The sequence below is a fragment of the Monodon monoceros genome, unplaced genomic scaffold (assembly GCF_005190385.1).
Source record: "Monodon monoceros isolate NGI ecotype Baffin Bay Population unplaced genomic scaffold, NGI_Narwhal_1 Super_Scaffold_3, whole genome shotgun sequence".
In the NCBI taxonomy this organism is placed as follows: domain Eukaryota; kingdom Metazoa; phylum Chordata; class Mammalia; order Artiodactyla; family Monodontidae; genus Monodon; species Monodon monoceros.
The window spans coordinates 59,760,654-59,774,783 of record NW_021703780.1 but is presented as its reverse complement, the minus strand read 5'-3'; the positions used below and the strand labels follow the sequence as shown (position 1 = coordinate 59,774,783).

At 43.1% G+C, this 14,130-nt stretch overlaps 1 protein-coding gene and 2 non-coding genes across 3 annotated transcripts; all 3 read left to right on the top strand.

Annotated features, from left to right (window-relative positions):
• The first annotated feature begins 472 nt into the window (after window positions 1-472).
• Window positions 473-13,288, top strand: RPSA (ribosomal protein SA). The gene is made up of 7 exons (XM_029243150.1): window positions 473-514; window positions 2,675-2,840; window positions 3,751-3,869; window positions 10,598-10,843; window positions 11,639-11,767; window positions 11,885-12,050; window positions 13,125-13,288. The coding sequence occupies exons 2-7, from the start codon at window positions 2,708-2,710 to the stop codon at window positions 13,217-13,219; spliced, it is 888 nt and encodes a 295-aa protein (XP_029098983.1). The 5' UTR covers window positions 473-514; window positions 2,675-2,707; the 3' UTR covers window positions 13,220-13,288.
• LOC114908177 lies at window positions 3,533-3,683 on the top strand. Its single transcript, XR_003796874.1, has one exon. It is a non-coding gene; the product is annotated as a small nucleolar RNA SNORA62/SNORA6 family (small nucleolar RNA).
• Window positions 10,904-11,053, top strand: LOC114908176. Its single transcript, XR_003796873.1, has one exon. It is a non-coding gene; the product is annotated as a small nucleolar RNA SNORA62/SNORA6 family (small nucleolar RNA).
• Window positions 13,289-14,130: the final 842 nt, after the last annotated feature.

Genomic DNA, 14,130 nt, shown 5'->3' with positions numbered 1-14,130 from the left:
TCTCAACCACTGCGCCACCAAGGAAGCCCTAAGGTAACTTTTTAAAAATCTGAATTACACAGTGCTAACTTGTCCTCCAAAAATGCAAAATAATTTCTCCAGCTTTTATTTATCCAATATAGGCTTGTGTTCAACACCCCTTCCCATGTAAGGAAACTGCAGCCTAGGTGCAGGACCCGCTCAAGTTGATAGGTACAAAAGGCTGGGCGAGAGGTCGAATCCATACGGGGGGCGCTGGCTGACTGCCTGGCTGACTGCCTGGCTGACTTCCGGCCCGCGTCCCTGGTCGCAAACTGAGTGTTCCAACCGGCCCGCCCCTTTCCGCCATTCGATAGCGTCCGCGCCAGCGCTTCAGCCCGCCTTCCGGAGGAAGACCCGCCCCCACAACTCCTGCCTTGTTAGCACTTCCGCTCGCCTTTCGTTGTCATTGGCTGGAGGCGGACTATATAAGGACGTCATTGCCGCCCACGCGTTCTTTCCGCGCCAGATAAGGGTCCATGCGGCTTTGTGCTTGGTGAGTAGCTCGTGGCGTCCGGGCGTACCCCAGGGCCACCAAGACGAGCTTCCTGCCGCGACGAGTGGTGCGAGCACCTGGGTGGAAGCCCGCAGGTGGAGCGCGTCTGTTTTCGGCTCGGCGCGCTCCCCCTCGGATTTGGCGTTCTGCACGTGGCCGGGCTCGGGCCCGCGCGTTCCCACAAGGCCCCGGGAGCCCGCGGAGGTCGCGCTCCAGCCGCTGAGGGCCCGAGTTGGGGTGCCGGTGGCTGGGGGTGCAGAGAGACCGGTCTACGCAGCGCGCTACGGTCGCTTCGGGTCCCGACACTCGGCGGTAAACCCAGAGACCTAGGCTCCAGTTTTTTTCGGCTGGTTGGGTTGGTCTGTTTTCCTCGTTCGTGGTATTCCGTTCAAGAGTTAAGGTTCTTGGCGAGGTTTTTTGGTGCCGGACAGGCTAAATTAAAGGTCCAGGTTCTTATTCTGCTTGTCCAAAATATTTCGGATAGGGGACGCAAAGAAAGGCACATACAGGGCCTTCCCCGGCGGTCCAGTGGTTAAGACTCAGCTGTTACACTGCAGGGGCCCCGGGTTCGATACCAGATCGGGGAACTTAAGATCCCGCATGCCTCCCGGTGTTAAAAGAAAAAAAGTTTTTTTAATTGTAAAAAAAAAAAAAAAAAAAACACAGAGACTGAGGTGTAGAGAGAAACAAAGAAGCAATTTATGAATGGGCAGAAGCGAAAGTACGCACTCGGAGAAGAATGCGGGCGTCCTCACGAGTGAGGAGCACACCGAGGGGTTTTTCTGACCCCCACCCCCCACGCCTTTTATTTCACTTTAATTCCTTGAATGGGCGCATATTTCTTTGTTTAGGGGCGGAATACTCATTGTTGGGAGAATCGGAGTGGGATTTTGATTCCACCTCGTTACATCAGTTTTTGCTCTTTCCCGTCTGCCTCCAGAAGCCACCGCACCTGCGCTGTAAGAGCCATTTTCCCTTGCTATACGAGCGCCAGGCGTGTGAGGTGGTACAGCAGTCACCTGCAGCCTGTGTGCTCGGCCAAGCTCTCTGGGTTTTATGGTCAGGGTTCCCTCTTAAGGTGTCACAGAGTTTAATCAAAAGTCTAATTTACGTTCTTGTTGTTGACGCCATTCCTCCATGCTTCATGGTCTCATTAAGTGTAAAACAAGGAGGTGGCTTTGCTTTTTGCCTAATGTCTGTTTGAGGAGGCTGTTGTTGGGTTCAGCCCTGTCTTTCCTGCCTGATTTTGAGGAAAACTAGTTGTAATCGCAGGGAGAAGTAATGCCAAAGCTCCCAGCTTCAGTCGGCTTGAAAATAAACTTCACCTTTGCTCAGCTTTAGAATAGTCTAGAACATGGCTGCTGTTCCACGTCTAAGTCCTGCGTACCTTGAGAAGTATTAAGTCTCAGTTCACTATTTTCGTTTAGTTCCGTTATCTGGGTGTTTTGTCCATCTCCATAATACTCTTTAGCAGGATTTCCAGCAGTTTTACAAGGTGTTCATGTGTCTCATCCCACTAGACTAAGGCCAATGCCTGACACTAGGAGGTGTGGTCTGTGGTTAGATTGTTTATTTCAAGTTTATCAGTATTTTTTATTGAAGTATAGTTGATTTACAATGTGTTAATTTCTGCTATACAGCAAAGTAATTAGGTTATACATGTGTATACATTCGTCTTTAACATTCTTTTCCATTATGGTTTATCATAGGGTGTTGAATATAGGTGTCTGTGCTATAGAAGAGGACCACGTTTATTCATTCTGTATATAAAAGTTTATATCTGCTAATCCCAACCTCCCACTCCACCTCTCCCCCATGACAACCACCAAGTCTGTTATGTCCTGTTTCTGTTTCATAGATAGGTTCATTTGTGTCATTTTAGATTCCACATGTAAGTGATATATGGTATTTGTCTTTCTGATTTACTTACTATGATAATCTCTAGTTGGATCCATGTTGCTACACATGGTATTCTTTCTTTTTTATGGCTGAGTAGTATTCCATTGTGTATATGTACCACATGTTTATCCGTTCATCTGTCAAGATGGTTAGATTTAAACATTGAGTCATTTGACTCTCAAGAGGAGTTAGAATGCACCCGTTACCTCATCCCACTTGTCACTGGAGTGTAAAGGACTTTTGTTAACTATTGTTTTTCAGATTCCCGTCGTAACTTAAAGGGAAACATTAACAATGTCCGGAGCCCTTGATGTCCTGCAAATGAAGGAGGAGGATGTCCTCAAATTCCTTGCAGCAGGAACCCACTTAGGTGGCACCAACCTTGACTTCCAAATGGAGCAGTACATCTACAAAAGGAAAAGTGATGGTCAGTCATTGCTTTAGGGTTCTTTTTCTTGGTCATCCCAGCTGTAAGGACAAATTTTGATGCTTCTGTTCTGATGGGTAGTGCTGAGTGAAGTGATTTCTAAAATATCAGCCTTGGCGGGCTCTCACCAAGTAACAGATGAAACTAGATCTTTAGATGGGTAAGAAGCTTTAAAACTGAGTAAAAGTGCTCTGGTTTTTGGAAGGAAAGGTTTCTGGACTCCAGTGGAAGAGTGGCTATTGCTAGGTTATGTGACCTGGGTTGGGCCATGAAGAAGCATGATGTAAACATAAAGAGGAAGTTCGTCAGCTTAGTTCCTAATAACTTATCTCCCATGGTGCCTTATATTTTGTGGCTACTGATACAGGTTTGTAAAGCTGAATTCTGAGAGAAAAAGCCACAGATGGGAATTTGGCTTGCTTGAATGTATCAGAAAAGGGAATGTAGGTTGTGATGAGACTATGGAAGGCATTAAGTTCTTCAGCTTAGAACCACTGAAGGAATTCTGTGTGTGAGTGGCAGGGTTTAAAGGAGTTGGGGATGAATCTGACGTCAAGGCAGAAGATACGAGGAAAAGAGTGGTAAGAGGCCAGAAGTAGGTAAGAGCTTGTTGGTTTCTGCATGGGGGGCCTGAGGGCAGGTTAGTACAGGGGAAGAGTAGGGAGAAGGTGCACTTTGCCTACTGAATCAAGACTGCATACTATTAAAGCTCAGAGTGGAGGCCAGTCTTGGCCAATGAACTTCTGAGTGTCGGAAGTGTGCTATATTAATGGCAGGATTTTCGCTAACACCAGTAGAGCTTGCCTCTATGACTGGAGTTTGATAGTACTCGCTGCCACATGCATTCAGCTTTTTAGAAGAATGTTAACTTTTAAAGCTTGGCTAGGTGTTAACAAAACCTTGTGTCTAGGCATCTACATCATAAATCTGAAGAGAACCTGGGAGAAGCTTCTGTTGGCAGCTCGTGCCATTGTTGCCATTGAAAACCCAGCTGATGTCAGTGTCATATCCTCCAGGAATACTGGCCAGGTTTGTAGAACAATATGCTTGGTTTTTGTTATAAAACCTAAAGATGTTTTGTGATACATAGAAAAGCATAAGAAAAAAATAACCTGTAATTTCACTGTTCAGAAATCATTTGAAATTGCCCTGAGTCAGAGGAATTGCCAAAATTCAACCATTTCAGTATATTTATCACTTTGCATCTGACAGTATGTCACGGTTCATGTTTTCATGTCATTGTGTGTTTTCTTGTGCCACTAAATATCAAGGGATGACCCTATTAAAGTGGCTCACTACATTTTTCTGCAGTGAGCTTTTTATATTTAAAATGATGAAATACTGGGTTAAAAAAAATTAAATGTCAACTTCAGAATATTTCAGGAAGGTCTTCTGAGAGTAGGGTACCCCCAGTCTTTGTCTGATAAGCAAGAGTAATCTTTGCCAGTTTAATGAATAAAAAATAGCTTAGTATTTTTTAATGGCAAGTAAGGTAAAACTTTAGTCTTTTTTGTCCCATTTCTATCTTGATAATTATTTCCTTTTTCTGCTGAGAAAACGGGATTTTTAAAAACATGCTTTATTAAAGCTCTTAAAAGGATTTCATTCACCCTGTTTCTAATTTTTAAAAATTTGACTTGGATTTTGACAGTTTTTAAATTAATGTATTGATAGTAAGATGCTCTTTTTTTAAATTGCATTTTTAAAAAAATTTTTATTGTATAGTATTTGATTTACAGTGTTGTGTTAATTTATGCTGTACAGCAGAGTGACTCAGTTACATATACATATATTCTTTTTCATATTCTTTTCCATTATGGTTTATCACAGGATATTGAATATAGTTCCCTGTGCTATACAGTAAGGCTTTGTTTATCCATCCTATATAGCATAGTTTGCATCTGCTAATCCCAGACTCCCAATCCTTCCCTCCCCCATCCCTTATCCCCCTTGGCAACTACAAGTCTGTTCTATTTTTCTCTTTCATGGATATGTTCATTTGTGTTGTATTTTAAATTCCACGTGTAAGTGAAGTCATACGATATTTGTCTTTCTCTTTCTGTTTTACTTAGTGTGATAATCTGTTGGTCCATCCATGTTGCTACAAATGGCATTATTTCGTTCTTTTTAATGGCTAAGTAGTATTCCGCTGTTTATACACGCCATATTGTCTTTATCCATTCATCTGTCTATGGACATTTCAGTTGTTTCCATGTCTTGGCTATTGTAAATAGTGCTCCTGTGAACATTCGGGTGCCTGAATCTTCGAATTACTGTTTTGTCTGGGTATATGCACAGGAGTGGAACTGCTGGGTCATATGGCAACTCTAGTTTTTTGAGGAACCTCCATACTGTTTTCCATACTGGCTGCACCAGATTACGTTCCCACTAACAGGATTAGAGGGTATTCTTTTCTCCTTATCCACTCCAGCATTTTTTATTTGTAGACTTTCATGATGGCCATTCTGACCAGCGTGAGGTGGTACCTCATTGTAGTAGTGATTTGAATTTCTCTAATAATTAGCAATGTTGAGCATCTTTTCATGTGCCTATTGGCCATCTGTAGTTCTTTGGAGAAATGTCTGTTTAGGTCTTCTGCCCAGTTCAGTTGTTCGTTTTTTTGTTATTGAAATGTATGAGCTCTTGGTATAGTTTGGAAATTAAGCCCTTGTTGGTCACATCATTTGCAAATATTTTCTCCCAGTTCTTTGTATATTTGGTAGAATTCGCCTATGAAGCCATCTGGTCCTGGACTTTTGTTTGAAGGGAGCTTTTTAATTACAGATTCTGTTTCATATCTAGTAATCAGGCTGTTCAAGTTGTCTGTTTATTGATTTAGTTTCAGTGGGCTTTATGTTTCTAGAAAGATGTCCGTTTCTTCTAGTTTGTCGAGTTTGTTGGCATATGATTGTTCATAATGTTTTTTTGTTGGCATATAATTGTTTGTAATGGTATCAGTTGTGGCTTCTCCTCTTTCATTTCTTATTTTATTTGGGTCTTCTCTCTTGGTGATCCTGGCCAGAGGTTTGTCGATTTTGTTTACCCTTTTAAAGAACCAGATCTTGGTTTTATTTTAATCTCTATTTTATTTATTTCCTCTCTGATCTTTTTTTTTTTTAATATTTATTTATTTGGTCATGCTGGGTCTTAGTTGTGGCTCACCAGCTCCTTACTTGTGGCACATGAGCTTAATTGCGACTCACGGGCTCCTTACTTGTGGCATGCATGTAGGATCTAGTTCCCTGACCAGGGATCAAACTGGCCCCCTGCACTGGGAGTGCGTGTCTTAACCACTGCACCACCAGAGACTTAGCTCCTCTCTGATCTATCTACTTCCTTTTGCTGACTTGAGATTTTTCTGGTTTCTTAAAGGCCTGTATCGCTGTGAACTTAATCTCTAAGGAGTGCTTTTGCTGTATCCCATAGGTTTTGTGTTTTCATTGTCATTTGCCTCAAGGTTGTTTTTTTTTTGCGGGCCTCACTGTTGTGGCCTCTCCCGGAGCGCAGGCTCAGCGACCGTGGCTCACGGGCCCAGCCGCTCTGCGGCAGGCATGTGGAATCTTCCCGGACCAGGGCACGAACCCGTGTCCCCTGCATCAGCAGGCGGACTCTCAACCACTGCGCCACCAGGGAAGCCCCTGCCTCAAGGTATTTTTTAATTTCTTGGATTCCATTGTTGACCCACTGGTTTCTTAGGAGCATGTTGTTTAGTCTCCCATGCAGTTGTTGTTTTCCTGTTTCTTTTTCGGTGGTTGATTCTAGTTTCATGCAGTTGTGGTCAGAAAAGATGCTTGGAATAATGTCTATGCTCTTAAATTTGTTGAGGCTTATTTTGTGCCCTAGTATGTGGTCAATCTCAGAGGATGTCCCGTGTGCACTTGAAAAGAATGTATATTCTGCTTTTTTGGCTCTGAAGTCTTGAAAATGTCTTAAGTCTGTTGTATCATTTAGGATCTCTGTTGCCTTATTGATTTTCTCTCTCCCAGATATGTCCATTGATATGAGTGTAGTGTTAAAGTCTCCTATTATTAGTGTATTCCTGTCAGTTTCTCCCTTTATGTATTTGTTTTATGTATTTGGGTACCTGTTGATGAGTATAGTGTTCTCTCCTTTTATTGATCCTTTTACCATATGTCGTGTGCTTTATCTTTCTATGTAGCCTTTTTTTTTCAGTCTGTTTCGTCTGATGAGTATTGCGACCCGCACTTTGTTGTGATTTCCGTTTGCATGCAATATCTTTTTCCATCTCCTCACTTGCAGTCTGCGTGTATCATTTGCCCTAAAGTGTGTCTCTTGTAGGCAGCATATTGTAGGCCTTTTTTTTTTTTTAATCTAATCCGCTGTTCTGTCTTTTGATGGAAAATTTAGTCCACTGACATTTAAGGTAATTTTATTGGTATTTTAAACATTGTTTTCCTGTTGACTTTATATTTCTTATTTGTCTCTTTCTTTTTGTTTTTCCTTTTGTGGTTTGATGATTTCCTTTTGTATTGTGCTTTTGTTTTCTTGGTTTTTGTGAATCTGTTGTGTTTTTGATTTGTGGTTACCCTGTTTTTCAAATATGTTAACCCCTTCCTATATCAACTTGACTTAGACTGGTAGTCATATAGGCTCACTTTCTAGAAGAAAAAAAAATCTACATTTTCTTTCATCCCCCACATTTTGTGATTTTGATGTACTCTTTTACATCTTCATGTTTATCCTTTTGCTTTAAGTGGTTATCATTGCTTTTAGAGAAATTTTTTGATTTCTTTTTAAAATCTGTTTACTGGCTTATTTTTAAGTGATTTACTTTCCAACTGTGATTTTTTTTTTTTTTTTTCCCCTTTCCTATAGATTCTTTTCCATTTAGAGAAGACCTCTCAGTATTTACTTTAGGGTAGGTTTAGTATTGCTCTATTCTTTTAAGTTTTTGCTTGTCTGAGGAAATTCTCCTATTCCAAATGATAATCTTGCTGGGTAGAGTTGCAGATTTTTCCCTTTCAGGACTTCGAATATATGTTGCCACTCCCTTATGGCCTACAATGAGCTGAAAGCCCTAGGGGGTTCCCTTGTAATTAACTCTATTTTTCTCTTGCTGTCTTTAGAATCCTTTTGGGGGGGCATTTTAATTATGTCTGGGTGTAGGTCTGTTTTGGTTTATCTTGTTTGGGATGCTCTGTGCTTCTTGTACCTGGATATCAGTTTCCTTTAGGTTTGGGAAGTGTTCAGCCATAATTTCTTCAAATAGATTTTCAATCCCCTTTCTCTTCTCCTTCTGGGATCCCTGTTATGTGTAGGTTGGAATGCTTTATATTATCCCATAGGTCCCTTATATTGCTTTCATTTTTCATTTGGCTCTCTGTCTGCTGTTCTGATTGGGTGATTTCCATTCTGTCTTCCAAATTACTTTCTTCTGAAGATCACTGTCTTACAGATAACGTTCTTCTGCATTATTCATTATGCTATTCATTGCCTTTAGTTCAGCTTTTGTCCCTGCAAATGAATTTTCTGATTTTTCTTGGTTCTTCCTTAATTATTTCTAGTTCCTTTTCACAGTAATCTGCATTTCTGTTGATAGTCTTTCTCAGTTTGTTCAGTATTTCATTATTTCCTTTTTTAACTCGATGTCTATTAGACTCAGGTCTTTTTCATTGTTTGTTCTTTCAGGGGAATTCTCTTGATCTTTTAATTGGGAGTGGTTCCTCTGTCTCCTCATTTTACTTATATTTCTCTTGCTCTATTAGTTGAGAAAATTATCTACTGTGGTGTTGGAGGGCTATTTTTATGTGGGAATGTCATTGTATAGCCTCTTTGGGTTTAACATTTTTGGTGTGGGCTGTTTTTACTGTGGATGCCTGCTGCCTCTTTCCTCAGTGTATGGTGGCCATCATCCCCTTGACAGGAGGTGTGACTGGTGCGGTGAGTAGAGCCTGCACTGGATGTTGTTTACTCTGTGGTTGTCACTACCCTGTCAAAGGCAGGGTATCTCCCTAGTTGTTATTATAGAGTAGAAGCCCCCAGAGCTGAGCTGCAGCGTAAGGTAGGCTGGATTGGAGCGTTTCCACTGGGAGAGGAGCCACTGCGTCTTTCTCTCCTGGAGCTGTTCACTGGCTAGTGTGCTCTGTGGTGCCACCTGTCACCCGTTGTGCTGTTGGCACTGCCCTTGGCCCCATCGTAACCCGGGGAATGCTGGTAGTCAGCCCTGGTGTCCTTCAGGTGTTGTTTTCACAAGGCCACCCACGCAGATCCATTGAAGTCAGGTGCCAGGACAGCAGTAGTCGCACACCCGGATCCCCTGTAGGAGGCAGCTCAGACCCTGGCCCAGCCCCCGTGTGCCTGTGCCCACAAAGCCCACAGCTGCTTAGGCAAGACCCGTCCCAGTTGCAAGAGGTTGCACTGGTGACCCCACTTCTCCTTTCGCATGCCACTTAACAGTGGCGCTTCCCTTCTGTGGTGGGCCCGGCCTTTTTCCACAAACACTCCTGGTTGTGGCTGTGCCACTCTCCAGCCCCTTCAGGCTATCTCTGCACAGCCAACACCAGTCATCTCTCTGGGTCTGTCCTCTAAACCAGCACCCAGCCCAACCTGTACTAACGGACACGCATCTCAGGCTGGGGCGTGCAGGTCTCTCTGTTACGCCTACCACAAGCCAGTTGTTGTGCCTCTGAGCCTTAGGAGCTCCCTTTCTGTCCCTGTTGATCTCCCCACCGTTGAGGGGGCTTCCCAGGGTGTTGGGAGCCTTTCCTCTTCTTCATCTCCCTCCTGGGGCACAGGTCCCATCCTGCTTCCTCTTTTTTTTCCTTTTGTCCAACCCAGTTATGTGGAGATCTTTCTTACCCTTTCAGGTGTTTGAAGTCTTCTGCTAGTGTTCAGTAGGTGTTCTGTGACAGTTGTTCCATTTGTAGATGTATTTTTGACGTAGTTGTGGGAGGAGGTGAGTTCCATGTCATTATACTCCACTATCCTGATTGGAACCCCCTGCAGATGTATGTTAACGGGGTTATTCCCCAGAGGCTGGCTTATGACGACCTCTGTGGTTTGATGTATGGCTGACAGTTTTAATTACTGCTGTAGAATGAACGCAGTGACCACTCCGTGCTTCTTCCCTCAGCGAAAATTTACTGAGTATCTAGATTGGTCCAGGCAGTGCTTGCTGAGTGCTTGGAATATAGCAGAAAAGCAGTCTATTTTTGAAGGGATAAAGGAAATAAGCTTTCTGTAGAGTTAGAGGATAAGAAAGGTGGATGTACTCCTGCTATGTATAGGTTGGCTGTGACAAAATCTGACTGGTACAGAAGTGCTTACTGGATGCCGGGCACTGTTCTGTGTGGTGTAATTTTTACAATTCTATGAGGAACTTGAAGACACGTGAGTAACTTGCCCCAGTTACTCGTAAGTGACCTACTTGGTACTTGAACCAGGCTGGTTGGCTCTGGAACCTGCAGAAGTGAGGAAGTAGTGAGCCTCAGATACCTGAGGGAAGAGCATCCCCAGCAGAGGGCCTAGGGGTGGGGCCATGCTTGGCATGTTTTTTGGCTCTAATTTTGTAAGTATTTTTCATGTAATAAGTGAAGGATATAGAAGAATTACTGGATGTTTTGAATGTTTGATGGTTTCATTTTTGAGTAAGGGATTTCAGGAGGTTCTGACTAGATAGGCTGCTTCATGTGATTACAGAACTTGGTGTTGACCCATTTATAATTGCAGAACTCCTGCAATTCTGCAAGATGGCACTATCTCTGGAGCACTGTTAACTCTAATATTGATTCTTCTAGCGAGCTGTGTTGAAGTTTGCTGCTGCCACTGGAGCCACGCCTATTGCTGGCCGCTTCACTCCTGGAACCTTCACTAACCAGATCCAGGCAGCCTTCCGGGAGCCAAGACTTCTGGTGGTTACTGATCCCAGGGCTGACCACCAGCCTCTCACAGAGGCCTCTTACGTTAACCTGCCTACCATTGCTCTGTGTAACACAGACTCTCCTCTGCGGTATGTGGACATTGCCATCCCATGCAACAACAAGGTAACAATTCTATGATCTAAACTAGAGCTGGAGAATAAGTGCTCTAGAGACAGACATTCCTCTGCACATTGTTAGAGCTTGGAGTTGAGGCCACTGGCCGATGAACTCACAAGTGTAGGTAGTGTGCTACATGAGGGGCAAGTTTTTCGCTAACATCACAAGGGTCTCTGGCCCAATGAGTGGAGTTTGATAGTAATACTTGCTACAAACGTATGATTTTAATACATGAAAGCTTTAAGGAGAGATGAAAAAACATTTTTAAAATGGCCTGTGTTTTCTTCTGCTTTTCTCCATTATTTCTTACTCCTGGATCTCTCAGGCATTACTTGGCCTGTTTTCAGACTAACTTGATGTATCCTGATGTAAGATCCTAAAAAGGTGGGTTGCATATGGTTCAAATGTTACACAAAAGAATCAGGTAAAGGTTTTGTTTTGTTTTGTTTTTCCCACTACCAGTCAGGCAGTGACCCCAGGTTAATTCATTTTGTTGTCTAGAGTGGACTCTTGATTAATCCCCATGATTCATTCCAGAATGTGGCAGTCAAGGTTGAGAACCAGAGTTATGGAATAATCTTGTTAAATAAGTAAAGTCTTTTAAATAAGTAAAGTCTTATTATTTTTATTGGAGTGTATTGCCTTACAATGTTGTGTTAGTTTCTGCTATACTAAACACTTCTAAACTAAGACATGTCTGTTCACATGGTATCAAGGGACCCAGCTGTTAGGTGGAATGGGAGGTGCTTGCTGTTTGGGGTTCGCCGAGTATCACTTTATAATAACCTGGCACTCTTGCAGGGAGCGCACTCGGTGGGTCTGATGTGGTGGATGCTTGCCCGGGAAGTTCTGCGCATGCGTGGCACCATCTCCCGTGAACACCCATGGGAGGTTATGCCTGATCTCTACTTCTACAGAGATCCTGAAGAGGTGAGCTTCCTCCACAAAGGCTTGTGGTAACATGAACAAATTGGACACTTTAGTCTGTGCTTCTTGGCAGTAAAGTCTGTCAGTCCCTATAAACGAAAAAATTTTTTTCTAAACCAGATTGAAAAGGAAGAGCAGGCGGCAGCTGAGAAGGCTGTGACCAAGGAGGAATTTCAGGGTGAATGGACTGCTCCAGCTCCTGAGTTCACTGCTGCTCAGCCTGAGGTGGCAGACTGGTCCGAAGGTGTGCAGGTGCCCTCTGTGCCTATTCAGCAGTTCCCCACTGGTACGTATCAAGATTCAAGGGCATCAGGCTGGTGGTTTAGAACTTCTGTGTTTCCAGTGTAACATATATATGCATATGTGTGTGCATATATATACACACTTTATATATATACACATATATACGCACACTTTATATATACGTATACAGTAAATCCTGTACATACAAACGAGTTCCATTCTGAGACCACGTTCGTAAGTCCAACACAGCCTAGGTACCCAACTAACACAATGGGCTATATAGTACTATACTGTGATAGGCTTATAACACTTCACACAAATAACACATAAAAAACAAAAAATAAAACATTTTTAATCTTATAGTACAGTACAACAGCTGGCATACAGGGGCTGGTATCGAGTGAATAGGCAAGAAGTGTTACTGACTGGAGGAGGGAGAGGAGGTGGGAGGGAGATGGTAGAGCTGAAAGGTCGTCAGCTATCGGAGGTGGAGGGTAATTTCACTCACACCTGACCTTGATGGCACAGGTCTGGTTCCCTGCTGGATTCAGTTCTGTCTCCTTGAAAAAAAGAGTCAGTGATGTCTCGGTAGTACTGTATGTACCAGCTACATCAGCACTGCTTCCGGACACCCTGGGCTTGAAGTAAAGATACTGTAACTGTGTGTGCTCTACGCAGTAGCGTACAGTACACGAAGTAAAACCACTTGTAGAGGAGGACAGTGCACAGCACACGTGTGGATTAACTTGGGTGATTGGACCTGCGAATGCACTTTCTCTTCTTTGAGAGTTCATAACTTGAAGGTTCGTATGTAGGGCACTTACTGTATGTATGTGTACATTATACGTATATACACATATACATACACTATGTATATATATACACACACACACTAGCATTAAAGGGTTTTTGTCTCGGTGTGGCATAGCTGTGCTAATAAACTGACAGGTTGAATTCAGGTGCTTTTGAAATGTTCTGTCTTTTGTCTTTGTCCTTTGAAATGTGTTATCTGTTGGAATGCAAGGCAGATTGCTGGGGTTGGGGGTGGGGGTGACAAAAATACTACGGGAATGGGGCTGATGGCTTTCTCTCTCTTTTTTTGGTATTTTCTCAACAGAAGATTGGAGTGCTCAGCCTGCCACTGAAGACTGGTCTGCAGCTCCCACTGCTCAGGCCACCGAGTGGGTAGGAACAACCACTGAGTGGTCTTAAACTGTTCTTCCACAAACTCTTAAAATGGAAATAGGTTGATGGAAAAATAAACAGTTTCTAAAAATTGTGTCCATTTATTTCAGTTCATGGGACAGGCCTGGGATGAAAGCCTTGCTCAGCCTGTTCCTAGTGTGTGGCTCTGGGCAAGAGATGATGTTTCTGGGCCCAAGTGTCCTTAGCAGGGGATAATCTTGGAGCTGTGGTGCAGAGCAGTGTGTCACACTGTCCTCTGTTAGTGTATAATTTAAAAATAATTTTAAAGAGTAAAACGTACATGCAGAGATGATCATGAAAGACACGCCTGTGCATTCTTGGAGAATAGGCCGTCACACAGATTACCAAGTAGGAAGGTTCCGAGATCTGAGAAAGTCTTCGTGTTCCCCTCCCTGCTGCTTCCTGAAGTCTCAAGCTTCTCTCCTTCGATCCTTTGGAAAGGGTAAGATGATCAAATTAAGAATTCTTTAGTTTGTTTTTGAGCTTCCTATAAATGGAATCATATCTTGTGTGACTTGCTTCTTTTCCCTTTGTTATTTTGTGCTTTTCACCCTTCTTGCCATGTTCCCAAAGAATCATCCATGACTTCTAACTGCAGTGGCCATTTGAGTTGTTTCCATATTTTGGCCATTAGCAGCAGAGCTATTTTGAACATTTTTGATAGATCCTGGTGTATGGAAATTTCCTCACTCTGGGTTTCAAAGTCTAGCTTCACCAGATAATGTCAGATGATTTCACAGTCATCTATAAAATCCTCTGAAAACACAGCCACAACCCTTAGTACTAAAGCGCTGTCCTTTATTCACTGCTCAGAACTGCTGCCTTAAAAATACAGGGTGTGATCCTGGCCCATCTCTTTCCCCACTGCTCTTACGACTGTCCCCAGGCCAATGCCACACAGTCTTTCCTGTTGACTG

What these genes read in the sequence shown, in the direction of transcription:
- RPSA (XM_029243150.1), top strand. Translation starts at nt 2,708, where the DNA reads ATGTCCGGAGCCCTTGATGTCCTGCAAATGAAGGAGGAGGATGTCCTC. An exon ending in CTACAAAAGGAAAAGTGATG is followed by an intron (nt 2,841 to 3,750) that starts GTCAGTCATTGC and finishes CCTTGTGTCTAG; the next exon opens with GCATCTACATCATAAATCTG. An exon ending in TATTCAGCAGTTCCCCACTG is followed by an intron (nt 12,051 to 13,124) that starts GTACGTATCAAG and finishes TTTTCTCAACAG; the next exon opens with AAGATTGGAGTGCTCAGCCT.